We start from the raw sequence: 18,668 nt of genomic DNA on the forward strand, positions 1-18,668 counted from the left end.
CTGCTTTGATATTGTACTACAATTATATATGATGTCACCATTGGGAACACCATTAGGAAAAGCTGGGAGGCAGGTTCACAGAATTCTATGCAAAATTTCTGCAACTTCCTTTTGGTCAATAAATTATTTCAAAATAAGAAGTTTTTTTTAAAGCCACCTGAAGAACAAGAGAGGGATAAAACATACTAAAACAATATAAAAAATGTTTTGTTTCTTACCTTCAGACTCTTTAGATAATTTGAGAGCATACTGGGATGGAACCGATTTTCTTCAGCAACTTGACTATCATATCTTGGTCCTAACATTGTCTTCAGAGGTAAGAATCTTCCTAAACAACATTAAGATGGGTAACAATTTTCATTAAAGAAAATGTTCCATGTTGAAACTATAACTAGCTATTCTCAAAATCACTTTCTTAAAACATTTTAAATGGAACTGTTCATGAAGTATTCTTAATCTAAACTACACTTTTCAAAGGTACCACCTTAGAATTTTTTAAGGACAACATAAATTCCAGAAATTGACAATCAAATAGAATAGCAAAAGAAAGGAGCTCCTGGGTGGCTCAGTCAGGTGAGCATCCAACTCTTGGTTTCAGCTCAGGAGTCAAAGAATCGAAACCCACATGGGGCTCCAAGCTCAGCAGGGAGTCTGCTTGAGATTCTTTCCCCCTCCTTCTCTCTCCCCTTCTGCTCCTCCCCAGAGCACGCGTGCACTCTCTCTCCCTCTCTCTAAAATAGAAAAATAAGTATTAAAGAAAAAAAAAAGAATAGCAAAAGAAAAACTACCAGTGAATGGAACTTCCAAAAAAACCTCCTTAAGTTGGGGAGCAGGTATGAACAAAATAGGTAAAGTGGATTAAGAGGTACAAACTTCCAGTTACGAAATAAGTATGTCACAGAGATGAAAAGTACAGCATAGGATAGAGTCAATAATATTGTAATAACATTGTATGGTGACAGATGGTAACTACATTTACTCTAGTGAGCACTAATTTACAAAACAGTCAAATCACTACACTGTATACCTGAAACTACGAAAACATTGTATATCAACTATACTTCCTTAATAAAAAATTTTAGGGGCGCCTGGGTGGCTCAGTGGGTTGGGCCTCTGCCTTCGGCTCAGGTCATGATCCCAGAGTCTTGGGATGGAGCCCCACATCGGGCTCTCTGCTTGGCAGGGAGCCTGCTTCCCCCGCCCTCTCTCTGCCTGCCTCTCTGCCTGCTTGTGATCTCTCTCTCTCTCTCTGTCAAATAAATAAATTAAATCTTTAAAAAAAAAAATTTTAAGTAAAAGTAATTTTAAAATTTTTAAAAATTTGCTGTTTAAAAAAGGACTAAGGTTTTAAACTACTACTTTAAAAAGTTATTGCCTTAAAGCTTTTAAAGATATAATACTAGAAAACTGATAATGGAGTGCATTAAATCAGTCCTTAAAATTCCTAATTATACTACCCTACTATGAGGTTGGAACCTTCTCCAACTTATGCACTTTATCCTGCACTCCAGGATAGGGACAATGCTGAGAAGCATGCTAATCAAAATCACTCTTAAAACCACTACCGGTGATCATAATTTCAACAAGACTAACTGACCCTTTTGACCCTTTTTTTTCCTGAATCATATCTAAGGAGGAGTTACCTTACATAATCAATTTTAAAATCAACTATTTTAACTGACTTATATCTTAAAACACAATAATTATCAGTAGGAATAAATAGTTACCTAAAACAACATGAGTGAAACCTTAACATCTGTCCAGAGACTTTAACCTAAATTTCATAAAAAATAATTTTTTTAAGTTTTATGTTTTGGCTCAGTCGGTTAAGCATCTCCCTTCAGCTCAGGTCATGATCCCAGGGACTTGGGATCGAGTCCCACATTGGGCTCCCTACTCAGCAGGGAGTCTGCTTCTCCCTCTATTGCTCCCCCTGCTCATGATCTTTCTCTCTCTCCCCCTCTCCCTCTCCATCCCTCTCTCTCTCTCAGATAAATAAAATCATTTAAAAAATAAAGTTTTACATTTTATGTACCAAACCACCCAAGATCACCAATAACCCCCACATTGCTAAATCTGATAGACAATCTCAGTTCTCAAAGAACTGCCCACTTTTTAGTTCAAGTTTACTTTTTAATTCAATTTAATTTTTAATTCTTAAATCACTTTTTTACTTGGCTTTTTGGCTACTACAACCCCTTGGTTTTCACCCCATTTCTCTGACCTCTACCTCTCAACCTCCTTTATGGGCTCCTCCTTACCTCCCTGACCCTTCAATGTTTTGTCCCAGGGCTCTGTCCTTGGACCTCCTATCAACATTCACTCACTCGCCTGGTGTCTCATCTCATCACAGAGCTTTAAAAGCCATGAATGTGCTGCTGACTCATAATGTGCATTTCCAGTCCAAACCTCTCCCTGAACTCTAAGCTCAGATATCAAGCTGCCTACATGACTTAGTCTGTAGTTGATGTCTAACCGATGTCTCAGACCTGATCTCCGAACCTGAACTCTCAACATTCAAGCACTTAAAAGGTGCTCCTCTCATGGTCTTCCTCATCTCAGCAAATTATAACACTATTTTTTCAGGAGCTCAGGCCAAGCCCTTTGGCATTATCCTTGACCCCTGTCTTTTTCTCATACCCCATTTTCTTTTTTTTTTTTACTTCTGAAATTCTTTTTTTTATTACTTTTATTAAATATAATGTATTATTTGCCCCAGGGGTACAGGTCTGTGAATCATCAGGCTTACACATTTCACAGCACTCACCATAGCACATACCCTCCCCAATGTCCACATCCCAACCACCCTCTCCACACCTCCCCTCCCCCCAGCAACCCTCTGTTTTGTGAGATTAAGAGTCTCTTATGGTTTGTCTCCCTCCCAATTCCATCTGGTTTCATTTTTTCCTTCCCCACCCCCCAAACCCTCCACTCTGCCTCTCAAATTCCTCATATTAGGGAGATCATATGATAACTGTCTTTCTCTGATTGACTTATTTCGCTCAGCATAATACCCTCTAGTTCCATCCACATCATTGCAAATGGCAAGATTTCATTTCTTTTGATGGCTGCATAGTATTCCATTGTATATTTATACCACTTCTTCTTTATCCATTCATTTGTTGATGGACATCTAGGTTCTTTCCATAGTTTGGCTATTGTGGACATTGCTGCTATAAACATTTGGGTGTGTGTTTCCCTTTGGATCACTACATTTGTATCTTTAGGGTAAATACCCAGTAGTGCGATTGCTGGGTCTTAAGATAGCTCTATTTTCAGCTTTTTGAGGAAGCTCCATGCTGTTTTTCAGAGTGGCTGCACCAGCTTGCATTCCCACCAACAGTGTAGGAGGGTTCCCCTTTCTCTGCATCCTCTCCAACATCTGTCTTTTCCTGACTTGTTAATTTTAGCCACTCTGACTGGTGTGAGGCAGTATTTCATTGTGGTTTTGATTCATATTTCCCTGATGCTAAGTGATGTTGAGCATTTTTTCATGTGTCTGCTGGCCATCAGAAATGTCTATTCACATTCTCTGCCCATTTCTTGATTGGATTATTCTTTGCCTGTTGAGTTTGATAAGTTCTTTATATATTTTGGATACTAGCCCTTTAACTGATATGTCATTTGCGAATATCTTCTCCCATTCTGTCAGTTGTCTTTTGGTTTTGTTGACTGTTTCCTTTGCTGTGCAAAAGCTTTTGATCTTGATGAAGTCCCAATAGTCCATTTTTCCCCCTGCTTCCCTTGCCTTTGGCGATGTTTCTAGGAAGAAGTTGCTTCGGCTGAGGTCGAAGAGGTTGCTGCCTGTGTTCTCCTCAAGGATTTTGATGGATTCCTATCTCACATGAAGGTCTTTCATCCATTTTGAGTCTATTTTTGTGTGTGGTGTAAGGAAATGGTTCAGTTTCATTCTTCTGCATCTCACACCCCATTTTCAATCAGCAAATCCTCTCAGATCTATCTTCAAAACATATCTAGAATCTAACCACTTCTCACCACCTCTACCATCAACTCACATTAATTATTATACTAGATTTGGCTTATTTAATAAATATTTAAAGAGTACTTATTATGTACTAAGCACTGTTCTAGGTACATGGAATGCATTAGTGAAAAGGAAAAAAAAAAAAAAAAACAGATAAAAATCCCTGCCCTCAGGGGCACCTGGATGGCTCAGTCAGTTAAGGGCCTGCCTTCGGCTCTGGTCATGATCCCAGGATCCTGGGATTGAGCCCTGCATCAGGCTCTCTGCTTAGCAGGGAGCCTGCTTCTCCCTCTCCCTCTCTGCTTATGTGCTATCTCTCGCTCTCTCTCTCTCAAATAAAAATAAATAAAATCTTTTTAAAAAATCCCTGCCCTCAAAGAGCTTACACTCTATTGGGGAAAGATAAACCATAAACAAGAAACATAATAATTAAGTAAGTAATACATGTTAGAAGATTCTCCCACTAGACCCTCTCTCCTTCTCACTGTTGTCTCAGAGGCCCAATCCTGTTTCCATCAGCTCCTCCAGGCTTCACTTTCCTTATCCAATGTTAGAGTCCACAGCTGATCACCACGGTCAGTCCCACTAAATACCCTTAACCTCCCTGATCCTCCATATCACTCAGCCACACTTAACCTAGAAAAAACCAGACCTCAATAAACTCAACCACCTGACTTCTTTGGGCCTAAACCTATACAGCTCAGAGCTCCCAAAGAAAATTTTCACCACATAGCAGATGGCTGACACCATAAACTATGTCTAAATCATCTCCCTAACCCTAAGGACTAACACAAAGTAGACTCTCAAGTATTTGCTAGGTAAATGACTCCAAAGTCACTATCCCTTTCACAATAGTATTTCATATTACATTCCTACCGTTAGTTTCAAGTAAGTTCTTCACACATAGTAAGCACAAGATAATTTTATGTTGAATAATCTCCCTTTAAGGAATGAGAATTTTGGTTTTTTCAAAGTGTTCCCCTAAAATCTATCACTCATAAGGTGAAAAAATTTTTTTCAAAAATAAAGCTTGGCCCTATCTCCAAGAGCTCTCCCTCATTGGAAGTCTGATTTAATCAGAGGAAGTAACTTCATAGTGCAACAGATTATATATCTCATTAGTACCATCTTCTTTCTGATTCAAGAAAATTATGAACATCTAATACTACTGAGATGTATCCTAAGGTTCACATTGAGAAAATGTAAACAGCCATAACACATTTTCCTAAATATGCCAAATACTAAGGAAATTATACAATAAGCATGGATTACTTTAGTGAGTTTAAGCCTCTGCCTTCAGCTCAGGTCATGATCTCAGGGTCCTGGGATTGATCCCCACATCGGGTTCTCTGCCCAGCAGGGAGCCTGCTTCCCCCTCTCTCTCTGCCTGCCTCTCTGCCTACTTGTGATCTCTCTCTGTCAAATAAATTTCAAAAATCTTAAAAAAAAAAAAAAGAAAGAAAATAAGAGGTAGAAAGTGGAATGTGAATTATTCCTTATTTTTCACTAAAGCTTGCAAGAATATAACCAGTATTTTTTGCTCCACCTACTGTAAAACATTGCTAACATGCATTTCCAAAATACACAATGTGGCATGAACACTCCTAGGAGAGGCAGAGACAGAACTTTAAGGGAAATTTACAGAAACATATCAAGAGTCATACATTGTGGGGCGCCTGGGTGGCTCAGTGGGTTTTAAAGCCTCTGCCTTCAGCTCAGGTCGTGATAGCAAGGTCCTGGGATTGAGCCCCACATCGGCGTCTCTACTCAGTAGGGAGCCTGCTTCCTCCTCTCTTACTCTGCCCGCCTCTCCGCCTACTTGTAATCTCTGTCTGTCAAATAAATAAAATCTTTAAAAAAAAAAAAGGAATCATACATTGTGTTCACTATACTTTCTAATAAGCATCACAACGAAAGCAATATTGATTACTAGTAAAAATCCAGCTCAACTGTCAGGAGGCCTAGGGTTCTGTCCAGGGATCACAGTTAATCTGACAGATGAGCTTAGTATCTCACTGAACCACAATAATTAAAGAGTCTAATTTGGGGGGGGGCGCCTGGGTGGCTCAGTGGGTTAAGCCTCTGCCTTCAACTCGGGTCATGATCTCAGGGTCCTGGGATCGAGCCCCACATGGGGCTTTCTGCTCAGCGGGGAGCCTGCTTCCCCCTCTCTCTCTGCCTGTCTCTCTGCCTACTTGTGATTTCTCTCTCTGTGTCAAATAAATAAAAATTAAAATTAAAAAAAAATAAAAAGAGGGACGCCTGGGTGGCTCAGTTGGTTGGACGACTGCCTTCGGCTCAGGTGATGATCCTGGAGTCCCGGGATCGAGTTCCACATCGGGCTCCCAGCTCCACGGGGAGTCTGCTTCTCTCTCTGACCTTCTCCTAGCTCATGCTCTCTCTCACTGTCTCTCTCTCAAATAAATAAATAAAATATTTAAAAATAAAAAAATAAAAAAAGAAAAAGAAAAAGAAAAGAGTCTAATTTTGGGAAGCCAAAATATTCCAATACAATAATAAGGAAAAGCTTAATTCCTGGCCCTTAATTCCCAGCAGAGGGAGAAAAAATGGCACACAACTCTATTTCTGAGAGAGGCATAAAGCTGCCTGGAAGTCAGCACCTTACCTGCTGCTATCTACCCCAAGTCAGCGCCACACTTGTTCTATTTAACAGTAAGTCACTGTTCTGATCTTTGTCACTGCCAGCCTGCACATTACATGAGAACTCTGATATTTAAACAATTTTTCTAACTCCAAATAAAAAAATAATCACTTTGGCAAGAACTTTATGATCTTGTTTTTCTCACAAATCAGCATAGCAGATAATTCTAATGAAGGAATCCAGGAAACATGCTCCAAGCTAGAAAAGAAACCATATATCTGGGATGCCTGAGTAGCTCAGTTGGGTTTAGCGTCTGCCTTCAGCTCAGGTCATCATCCCAGTGTCCTGGGACTGAGTCCCACATCGGACTTCTTGTCCAGCCGGAAGCCTGCTGCTCTCCCTGCTTGTGAGCCGGCACGCTCGCTCTCGCTCACTCGCTCTCTCTGACAAATAAATAATAAATACAATCTTTAAAAAAAAAAGAAGAAGCCACTGATCTAAATCTAGAGGCTTTTCCATAACTCCATAGAAAAAAACCACATGTATAAAAAATAAAATTAAAAAAAAAAAAAAAAAGAGAGAGCTAGATTTCTCAGATTGCTTTATAGCCAGGATTGGACATGTATTGTTTTGGCCAAACTGATGTACATGAAAGTAATTGGGTAGAAAAATATATTAAAAGGAAAAGATAGCTAGTAAAAAAAAAAAAAAAAACCCACATGTAATAAAGGATTCACTACAAAGTTAGAGATGGTAAGGGGGAAAGTCAAAACGGCCTACAAAGAAAAATGTAAAGAACTGTCTGTGATCAATTAATTTGAATAAGTACAATGATTACCAAGAAAAACTGCTTTTATTACAAGTGAAAATGCATATAAAAACGGTCAGAGCTGGGGCACCTGGGTGGCTCTTAGGGTTAAGCCTCTGCCTTTGGCTCAGGTCATGATCTCAGGGTCCTGGGATCCAGTGCCGCATCAGGCTCCCTGCTCAGCAGAGAGCCTGTTTCCCCCTCTCTCTGCCTGCCTCTCTGCCTAGTTGTGATTTCTCTCTCTCTGTCAAATAAATAAACTCTTTAAAAAAAAAAAAAAAAAAGGGAGTGTCTAGATGGCAGAGTCACTTAAGCAACCACCTCTTGATTTCAGCTCAGGTCATGACCTCAGGATGGTGAGATTGAATCCTGCACCAAGCTCTGCATTCAGGAGGGAGTCAGAGGCTGCTTGAGATTCTCTGCCCCTCCCCTTGCTTGTATGCTCTCTCTCTCTCTCTAATAAATCTTTTTTAAAAAATGGTTAGAGCGTGAAGAAATTTTTTTCATTTTTCATTAAAGACATTTCCTCACCCTAAGACTTGCTTAGGTTATCTTTCAGTATTATTTTTAGCCATCATTGATACGGCTCTACTTACTAAGGATTTTATTCAAAATGTGGAAAAAAAAAAAAACCTGACAAAGTAGGAGAATCAGGAAACCTGAATTTATTTTTTTTTAAGATTTTATTTATTTATTTGAGAGAGAGAGAGAATGAGAGAGAGAGCATGAGAGGAGAGAGGTTAGTGGGAGAAGCAGACTCCCTGCTGAGCAGGGAGCCTGATGTGGGAACTCGATCCTGGGACTCCAGGATCATGACCTGAGCCGAAGGCAGTTGCTTAACCAACTGAGCCACCCGGGCACCCCAGGAAACCTGAATTTAAAAAGGGCTCCTGGGGCACCTGGGTGGCTCAGTTAAGCGTCTGCCTTCAACTCAGGTCATGATCTCCAGGTTCTGGGATCAAGTCCCACATCCGGCTCCCAGCTCATCAGGGAGTCTGCTTCTGCCTCTCCCCCTGCTTGTGCTCTGTCTCTGTCTCTCCCTCTCTCTTAAATGAATAAAAAAAAAAAAAAAATCTTGGGGCACCTGGGTGGCTCAGTGGGTTAAGCCGCTGCCTTCAGCTCAGGTCATGATCCCAGATCCTGGGTTCGAGCCCCACATCGGGCTTTCTGCTCAGCGGGGAGCCTGCTTCCTCCTCTCTCTCTGCCTGCCTCTCTGCTTACTTGTGATTTCTCTCTGTCAAATAAATAAATAAAATCTTTAAAAAAAAAAAAAAATCTTGACAAACCATAAGAGACTCTTAATGTCACAAAACAAACTGAGGGTGGCCGGGGGGAGGGGAGTAAGGAGAGAGTGGTGGGGTTATGGACATTCAGGACAGTATGTGCTATGGTGAGTGCTGTGAAGTGTGTAAACCTGGCAATTCACAGACCTGTACCCCTGGGGCTAATAATACATTATATGTTTATAAAAAATTTTAAAAATAAAATTTTTTTAAAAATTAAAAAAAAAATCTTTAAAAAAAATTAAAAAGCACTCTTTCAACAATTTCAAATAACTAGTAAGACATACTATAGATATATACATAACATGTAATCACAGTTCACTACAAAATCCTTTAATTTTTGTTGCAAAATACCTTCTAGAATAAGCAGCAAGTCATAGTTCAAATTTAAATCATTCACTCCTCAAAAACACAGTGTTAAGAAAATGAAAAAGCAAACCACAGATGGGAGGAAAAAAAAAATTTAAGCATATATCCAACATAGGATTTGTATTTACAATATATAAAGAAGTCTAACAATTCAACAATAAGATAAAAACCCAATTAAAAAATCAGTACAAGATCTGGACATCTCACAGAAGATATGTGAATTGCCCAAGAAGCTCACATACACCACAAACCACAATATGACTAAATACCTATTATGGTGGGTAAAATTAAAAAGACTGACCATACCAAGCCTTGGAGAGGATATGAACTAAACAGAACTCTCAGACATTAATGGTGGGAATGTAAAATGCTATGGCTTTTTAAAAGAGTGGCATTTTTTTTTAAAGGCTAAACATACACCTACCATATGATCCTTTCCTCTCCTAGAAACTGACACAAGAGAAATGAAAGCATATGTCCATACAAATTACTGTACGGGAATGTTCATAGCAGGTGTAATTTGTAATAGCCAAAAACTTCAAACAACCCAAATGACTATCAACGAGTGTATGGATAAACAAATGTGCTGCATCCATTAACAATGGACTACTATTCGGCAATAAAAAGGGATGCACATACAAACATACAAGAACTTGGATAAATCTCAAAATAACAATGCTGAGCAAAAGAATACAGAGACCTCCCCCCCCCAAACAAGTGTATGCACTATATGATTCCATTTATTTTTTTTAAAGTATAGAAAATGTAAACTAATCTATGACAGAAAGCATGTAAGAGATTGCCTGAGAAGGAAGGGATTACAAGGGGCAGTCGAAACTTTGAGAGGTGATGGTTATGTTCACTGTTTTGATTGTAGTGATGGTTTCATGGGTGTTTCACTGGAAGTGTGTCTGTGTATGCGGTATTTATCAAACAGCACTTTAAAGTTTGTTGTGTGTCAAACTCAATGACGCAAAAATTCACAACAAAATCGTTTTTAAAAACCAAACTCCAGTTAGCGTCGATCCATTTCAGCACTGGGAAACTTCCCTCTCCTCTTGAACACTCCATGGGAAACTTCCCTCTCCTCTTGAACCCTCCATCTCAAGACTGACACTTGTCCCTTCCCCATCCGAGAACCATGGAAGGTTCATAAACTTCTAAGCTTCAAAGTAATGCCCGCTGTGTTCTTGGGTCCCCAGCTCCTGTCACCTAAACCTCCTGTCTACTTTCGCGTTCGCAATACTTAGTCGTCCTGGAGAGTGACACGTGCCCCCACCCACCGGCCCATCCCCTCCAATCACTTTCCCAAACACTCAACCACGAAGCTTCGTCCGACCGAGCACATCTCGGTCCTGACATACCACTAACAAGCACGGAACCCCCGAAAGCTACGCCCCTCACACGGCCCACCCACGGGCCCGCGGATATGCAGGGACTCGAACACCACCCCCGTCCGGGTTACCTGCCACCGGCTGGCCGCGCCGCGGACAGTTCAGCCACCGTGGTGGGATCTTGTTATGAGCCATGTCTCGGGGCCGCGCAGAGGCGCCCCCTCCACCAACGCTCGCCGCGCCAACGCCGCCGCCTCCTCGCGGTCGGCTCGGTATTGAGGGTCCGAGGCACCCGAATCCCGGCAGGGGTCGGAATCCCAGCAGCTCCTACCCGGGAAACGTCAGAGGCGGCGCGCCACTTTCATTCAGGATCAACTCCACCACTCTAAGAGAGCCCACAATGCACCGCTACTTCCGCCCCTAAGGGCCCCGCCCCCTTCTTTCCGAGGTCAAAGGGAAAGACGGAGAAGCTCGTTAAGAGGGATGGGAAGGAGTTAAAGCCACGGCGAACCGGAGGGGCGCGTCTTCCATTGCCCCGCCCCACCGAGAACTCCCGCTCGGCCTTAGGACTGCTTCGCGCATGCGCGGGTGGCCTCGTACGGGTTCCCGCAAATGACAGGTATTTTGTATTCTTACCTAGTCAGCAGATAGACACCCCTGAAAATGTAGAGAATCCAGCCCTCTTTCCAGGAGTAGACTGATCCGCAGCTTCCACAAAAGCATCTGTTTTACTGATGAAAGTGTCCTTTCCACCACTGTTAAAGGTCAGGATCCTGATCGCCCTTTTTTCTGCCCAGCTTGGCGTCCCGGCAGGATCTGAGTTTGATCTGAAATTTGGGAAGTTCTCCCTGACATGGATCAGGGAAACAAGCTTTAGAGATATTCTAAGGGCGAGAGGTTGGAATGCCAGAAATGACTTTCTCTTTGGGGGCGGGGGGATACTTGTAAGGATCCATGAAGTATCTGAAATTAATCCCAAAACGGTTTTCAAGAGTTTTGTTTGTACATTTCTGGAGCAAAGTTTCCGAGTACTGGGAAGTATCAGGGGCTCCATGTCTCAAAGTTACTAACGTGTATAATTGGCAAAGGCGGGAATTGCCTCTGGAGTACCACTACCTGACGGTGTTCTTTGCCTTACCAAACAAATGGTCTTACCCTTCGAGTTAAACAGGAGTGATTGGAGCATTTTATAAACTCCGTCCTGTAATAAGACTTTCTGTAATTACCAGACTAAAGTTTTAAACATAAAACTGGAAAATGGAAAAATGTAATTGTAATGTAACAATTTGGTTTTAAAGACCAATACTATATTTGAATTGTACGATTGTGAGTTTAGTGGGTGGGTGGCGTATAATTTAAAGTGGGTAGGTGGGAAACTTAAGGAACAGCTCAGCCCCTGAATGCCTGGACCCTCTCAGTAAGACTCAGAATTCTCCCATAAACAGAGAGGTCCTGAGTTAGGTCTCACTCCTGGTCTGCCCTGCTGTTAAAACCACTGAGACCTTTTTGTAAATGTGTCACACCTCTCCTGAAAGAACAAGATAAGATTTTCCTTAGTGACCCACAGTATATCTAAGTAATTCTCTTCCCTGCTGACAAAGTAAAATGCATACCATGCCCAGAGGGGTGAAGTGTTCGATCCCCCAAATCTCTAGGGATGGAAAAGGTGAGCCTAATCCTGTGATAATATCTCATTTTCCCTTTCTGGGGATGACTCCCCTTGGAAAGTGTCCTCCTCACACACACTGTGTCTACCCAGGGAGCTCAGTCCTAGGCACAGGGAGAGCTTCCCAGAGGCTTCATGCCACCCATGAGCAGCTGTAATTGGTTGTAAGCCATCAGTGTGTGCTTAAGTTTTACGTCATTATCGTTTATGCCCTCTCGATCCTTAGTGCCCATAGAGCAAAAGGACCTCATGGCTCCCTTCTGCCCACAAAAGACAGTAGAGTAGGAAAGTGGCATCCAAGTGACTGGGCAGTTTCTCACTAACAGGAATCTTTCTCTTGATGTTTTTCTCTTGTATTTCTGTCTATATCACTCCTAATTCCACATCTCTGCTTTTCCACAAGAGGAAAAATAGATGCCCACAGAAGGACCAACATGACACCTCCCTGGTTTTCTAGAACTCCCAACCTACCCTCATGAATAGGTCTTGGCCTCCTCTTTACCGCTTCTTCATGGGTGAATTCTTCCCTCAAACATCCATTTTCCCCATAAGGAAATGTGTAACAGTAACTAAAAATAAGATTGAATTTTCCCTGTTGACAAAAAGCAGAGAACTTTTCCCCCTTGCCTTTTCCTAGAGCATTCTCTTGGGAAAGCTTCCATTTGTAAATTCTCCCTCATCACTTTGATGGGTGTATAAATCTTTTTAACAGCTAAATGGGCCTCTTGACTGTCTAACCAAGCAGGAATGTTTTTCTTAGGGCCTAGGAGCCATCTCAGTAAGCAAAAAGGAAGATAGCACTCTTATCTTCCTGTCACCAGGGGAATTTAGCCTAAGGTGATCTGTTCTAAGCTGTAACTACCTGCAAGTCAAAGAGTTAAAGAAAGGTTTGTTTAGGGGATGCCTAGGTGGCTCAGTCATCCCAGGTGGTTCAATTGGTTAAGCATCTGCCTTCTGCTCTGGTCATGATCCCAGGGTCCATCGTGATCATGATCTCCAGGTCCCTGGGATTGAGCACCTTCCCTGGGGCTCCCTACTCAGCGGGGAGCCTGCTTCTCCCTCTCCTTTTGCTTCCGGCTCCCCCTGCTTGTGCGTGCACATGCTCTGTCTCTCTCTCTAACGAATACATTAAATCTTTTTTTAAAAAGTTTGTTTTTCTTTCAAACAATGGCAAATAACTGACACAAGTTGGCCATACCCATTACCAAATGAATTTAGAAAGAACTAAGAAAGAATGTATAACAAATGGTACTGCCAAGTCCTCCTTACATAACCACTGGTTACCATTTATCTTGGGAATATGTAATCTACGTAGTATATGTGTTTGTCTATAGAAAAGAGTGAGATTTTTTTCTCTTTTTGCAGTCTCATTAAAGGAATGCCTGTGTCCTAATTGCAGTCTGGTTTAATGTGTATCCAATGATAAAACTGTGTTCTGTCTTTTCTACACTTGCAGAGAGGATTTTCTGGGTTGGCAGATTTTATTCCTCATTTTTTCCCCAACAAGTGTATATGCCTCACTGGACTATTAAAGACTATTACAGAAACACTCCTCTGAGTCAGAGCAGTGCCCCCTCAAGCCTTGCATCAGAGTCCAGTCTCCTGCTGCACCCATCTCTATCAATGGCTGATAAAGGGCCAGTTCCGTTCATTCCGACAGCCGGCACATCAGGATGCTCCTATCCAGAAGCTAGCAAAATGTCAGTGAGCAATACTCCCTTTTTTGATCAATTCCCATCTTCTCTAGCTGGAAGGGACTAAGTTGATGCCCTGGGCCTGGCTCCCTTTTTCATTCTGGTGACCCACCGCCTCCACCTCCTGCTTGTACTTTACCAGCTATAGTACATAGGAGAAATTCAGAAAGAGACCATGTTGAGTTAAGCTTGAGCCAAAGAGGAACATGGGCCACATCTCAAATAGAGGTTTGGGTTCTAAAATCAGTATATGAGGCAAAAGAAGCCAAACTCCGGACTATCCTCCACTGCTCTTTCTTCATTTGAGCACCAAATGAAGTCACTGACTGGCGTTCAGGGTCCTGTACACGACAGCAATCTTCGAACAATAGACTTACACTTTTCACAGCCAGAGCCTCCTCTCTGAGCTTCACATCTTCCTCCAGGGCATAGGTTCAGGAAGAAGAACAATGAGTAGCCTCTCCCTCTCTTTCCTGTGGGCCTACACAGGTACAGGTAAGTTCCTATGAGTTAAATGTGGGTACAATGTAACTTGTTTGCAGTCAAATTCATACCCACCAACAGCTACTCTAATGTTGTAAACCGGAAGAGGTTGTACCGTGAAACTTCTTATTCATACAAGCTCCTTCCAAGGCCTAATTAGGTATTTGTCGTTCTGTATTTTTAATCTTTTTTTTTTAAAGACTTTTATTTTTAAGTAATCTCCACACCTAACGTGGGCTTGAACTCACAACCCCAAGATCAAGAGTTGTCTGCTCTTCCAACTGAGCCAGGCAGGTGCCCCTATATTTTTAATAGTTAAGAGGACCATTTAAGTTGTATAAATTCAGGCTTGTTATTAGTTTAATTGTGGGCAAACAAAGAGAAATGTTGAAGTCCAAACACTTAGTACTTCAGAATTCGACCTTAATTGGAAATAGGATCTTTATAAAGGTAATCAAGTTAAAATTCGGTCATTAGGGTGGGCCCTAATTCAGTAGGACTGGTGTCTTGTGATAAGGGGAAATTTGGACATAGAGACAGGTTTACACAGAAGGAAGTGGATGTGGAGACACAGGGTGAAGACAGGCACGTGACTAGAGGGACGTGTCTATAAGCAAAGGAATACCAAGGATTGCCAGCAGATACCAGAAGCTAGAAGAAGCAAGGAAAATTCTCCTCTGGGGCTGTCAGAGAGGGCATGACCCTGCCTACAACTTGATTTTGGACTTCTAGCCTCCAATTGTAAGACAGTACATTTGTTGTTTTAAGCCACTCGGTTTGAGATACTTTTTTATAACAGCCCTAGGAAACTAACATAAAGACCCCCCAAAACCTGGATCTCCCCTTGTTCCAACCCATACTTTCTGGATCTAAAGCTCTTGGAGCCAGTGTCCTCTGAACCAAAGTCCCTCACCTTAGTAAAAATGCAGACAACTTTTCCCAAGCCCTTCTGTTTTTTTTTTTCAAATTTTTATTCAAATTATAGTTAGTTAACGTACAGTATAATACTGGTTTCAGGAGTAGAATTCAGTGTTTCATCACTCACTTACTCAGTGCTCATCATAACAAGTGCCCTCCTTAATACCCGTCACTCATCTAGTCCATCCCCCACCCACCTCTCTCTCAACCCTCAGTTCATTCTCTATGGTTAAGATTCTCTTATGGTTTTTTTCCTTCTCCCCGCCCCTTTCCCATGTGTTCATCTGTTTGTTTCTTATATTCCACTTATGAGTGAGATGATATGGGACTTGTCTTTCTCTGACTGACTTATTTTGCTTAGCGCAATACAGTTCCCAAAGCCCTTTAAAGGGAAATTTACCTGGTACACTCTTCAGGCTTTAGTGCCTAAAAGTCTGTTCTTTTTTTTTTTTTTTTAAAGATTTTATTTATTTATTTGACAGAGATCACAAGTAGGCAGAGAGGCAGGCAGAGGGAGAGAGAGGAAGGGAAGCAGGCTCCCTGCTCAGCAGGGAGCCTGATGCGGCCCGATCCCAGGACCCTGAGATCACGACCTGAGCCAAAGGCAGAGGCTTAACCCACTGAGCCACCCAGGCACCCCCTAAAAGTCTGTTCTAAAGAACTCAGACATGCAGTCATTGGTACGAAATCACTGTTTAAGAGCACTGAGATCTTCAAAGGCAGCTTTAGGTATTTCTTCAGGGGGCAAGGATTAATTAATTCCAAAATTAACAATTTTAGAGTGTCAGAAACTGAGACAAAGTATATGCCAGCATCTCTGTAGTCCTCACTCTAGGGATTTACTGTTCCTTGACACGGCTCCTTCAGCTCTCTACTGATCATTGGTCGCACTGTGGGAGAAGACATCCCTTTTGTGAGGATGGAAACCCTATTGCTCAGGCCTCTTCTCTCTGGGGGCACCTCTAGCCAATCCTCTCCCAGGCACAACAAGGGAGCAGGGCCCCGGTACCCAAAATCTAGAGTCTGGAGGAATGTCCAGTACCGTCCTCCACTAAAGCAAACTGTCCCACAGAGAAGGTTTTAAAAAGTACGTGTTGCTGAATTATGTTGGAAGGAATTAAATAAATCTTTTTTTTTAAATATTTTATTTATTTATTTGACAGACAGAGATCACAAGTAGGCAGAGAGGCAGGCAGAGAGAGAGAGAGAGGAGGAAGCAGGCTCCCCGCCGAGCAGAGAGCCCGATGTGGGGCTCGATCCCAGGACCCTGGAATCATGACCTGAGCCGAAGGCAGAGGCCTTAACCCACTGAGCCACCCAGGTGCCCCAGGAATTAAATAAATCTTTAGGGTTTGATGACAGAATGGATGTATCTCATGAGGGAAGCATCAAAGATGACTCTAATCTTCCTGTTCTGATTAGGAAGGTCTCCAACTTTCTGACCAGGTCCAAGACTCCTGAGCCTATTGTTTCAAATATAACAAAGAGCATGAAAAATGTGTGCATTGGATCATCTCTTTTGATTGATGAGAAGTTGAATGTATTTGAGTTAAAATATGGAACTAGAATTCCCAATATTTTCTCTGCAACCCAAAATTGAACCGTGTATGGCCACTAGATGGAGCAAAAAACTAAGTAATCGGGTATTCTACTGTTTTGTTGATGGAGAAAGTAGGTCAGTGAGTCAGGTTCTTGAGTTACATATTTGTGTGCCTGTTCCAAAGGTTGAAGTTGGCCCTGGTTCACCAAATTCATAATAACAGGTCAGTCTAACCTACAAGATGATTAAATAGCAGTGACTAGAGGAGTGCCTCTGCTGTGCAATTTATATAATTTCTTTCAGTGGAAAATATGAAAGATTAGAAGGAAAAATAAGAAATTGCTTTCTAAACATTACTGTCAAGTCTTGATGGTTTTCAGAGATACAAATAGCAATCTGCTTCTTTGTGCCATAAAAAACTTACTGCTACTTTAAATTATGCAGAACCCTGCCTGCCTTCCAACTTACGAATAATAAAATTTTACCTGTGAATTGTGCTTTACCTTGCACGGAGCGCTCAGAGATTTTCCGATTTGAATTAATCCTCACGGTTCGAGGTAGACATTGCTATCATCTCCATTTTACAGATAAGGGAACAGACTCAGAGAAGTTCAGTAACTTGCCCAAAGCCTCACAGCCAAAAAGCCCAAGAAATCAGGCTGTGAGGTGGAGAGTGATACGGGAACCTGCCAGCTGTCCAGAAGCCTTTGTTTCTCATCTGAGCACTGCCTCCAGGAGAGGGAATCACCCTTAAAGAACAGATTGTTGTTGTTGTTTTTTTTTCCATTTGAAAAATGATTAAGTGGCCCTTAAAGCGGGGTGCTTTAAACTTAAATGCACTCAATCCCGGGGATCTTGTTAAAATGCAGACTCTGGTTCAATAGGTCTGGGGTGGGGCTGAGAGTCTGCATTTCTACCATTCCCCTTGCTCCCCGTGATGCTCAAGCTGCCAATTGGAGGATGACACTGTAGAGCCTTTCTATTGTGGAAAGCAAATAACTAACATCTGCAAGGGAAAATACATCCCCAAACTAAGAAGTGGGCAAACCATAGATCTGCCACGGTGCCTGCAGTTTGAGGCATTCACTGGTAGCTGTCTATTTGAAAGGAACTCAGTTGCTTGGTATTCATCTATATCTTATGCTTCTAGATTAATTGGAGCCAATCAGATTTCATGGAGGAATAAAACTTTGTTATTTCCAGTTATCAGACACTAATATATCGTGTCATTTCCTTCTTAGATCAATTGTTTTTTTATTCTTTTTTTTTTAAGATTTTATTTATTTATTTGACAGAGATCACAAGTAGTCAGAAAGGCAGGCGGTGGGGGGATGGGGGCAAGCAGGCTCCCTGCTGAGCAGAGAGCCTGATTTGGGGCTCTATCCCAGGACCCTGATATCATGACCTGAGCCGAAGGCAGAGGCTTAACCCACTGAGCCACCCAGGCGCTCCTCGTTTTTTTATTCTTGATTGATAGCACACCGGGCTTTTAGAATGGAATCACCCCAGACTTTCAGCATAACAAGTCTGATGTGAAGCTGATGCAATGTAAAACCAAAACCTTTATCTAATTCCATGCTGGGAAACAGGTCCAGCATCCCATTTCCCAAATAAATAACCCTTAGATTTCTGTACTTCTCTATACTGGAGCACTCTCTTATCTCTTCGCAGATTCCACTTGCTAGGGAGCTATCAAACTATTGCATGTATTTAAGATCCATTGAGAGATTTTACTTTTACTCTGTGCAGTGCATACAAGTCACAAAAGCCTTTTCACCTATGTTTACTCATTTGATCCTACAAAAACTTGGTGAATTAGCGGGGCGCCTGGGTGGCTCAGTGGGTTAAGCCGCTGCCTTCGGCTCAGGTCATGATCTCAAGGTCCTGGGATCCAGCCCCGCATCGGGCTCTCTGCTCGGCAGGGAGCCTGCTTCCTCCTCTCTCTCTGCATGCCTCTCTGCCTGCTTGTGATCTCTCTCTGTCAAA

The 18,668-nt window shown here is 42.0% G+C and overlaps 1 protein-coding gene across 2 annotated transcripts in view; it reads right to left on the reverse strand.

Moving 5' to 3' along the window:
• RNGTT (RNA guanylyltransferase and 5'-phosphatase) overlaps window positions 1–10,785 on the reverse strand; it is a 350,824-nt gene extending 340,039 nt beyond the window's left edge. The window contains exons 1-2 of one of the 2 annotated variants that reach the window (XM_047733713.1): window positions 10,513–10,784; window positions 219–328 (exon numbers count right to left, since the gene is read on the reverse strand). In XM_047733713.1, the coding sequence (XP_047589669.1) occupies window positions 219–328; window positions 10,513–10,576 (174 nt within the window). In that variant the 5' untranslated portion in view covers window positions 10,577–10,784. Of the gene's footprint in view, window positions 1–218; window positions 329–10,512 lie in introns of both variants that reach the window. The other variant, XM_047733714.1, reaches the window with a different exon arrangement.
• Window positions 10,786–18,668: the final 7,883 nt, after the last annotated feature.

Source organism: Lutra lutra, chromosome 6 (assembly GCF_902655055.1).
Source record: "Lutra lutra chromosome 6, mLutLut1.2, whole genome shotgun sequence".
Classification (NCBI taxonomy): Eukaryota; Metazoa; Chordata; class Mammalia; order Carnivora; family Mustelidae; genus Lutra; species Lutra lutra.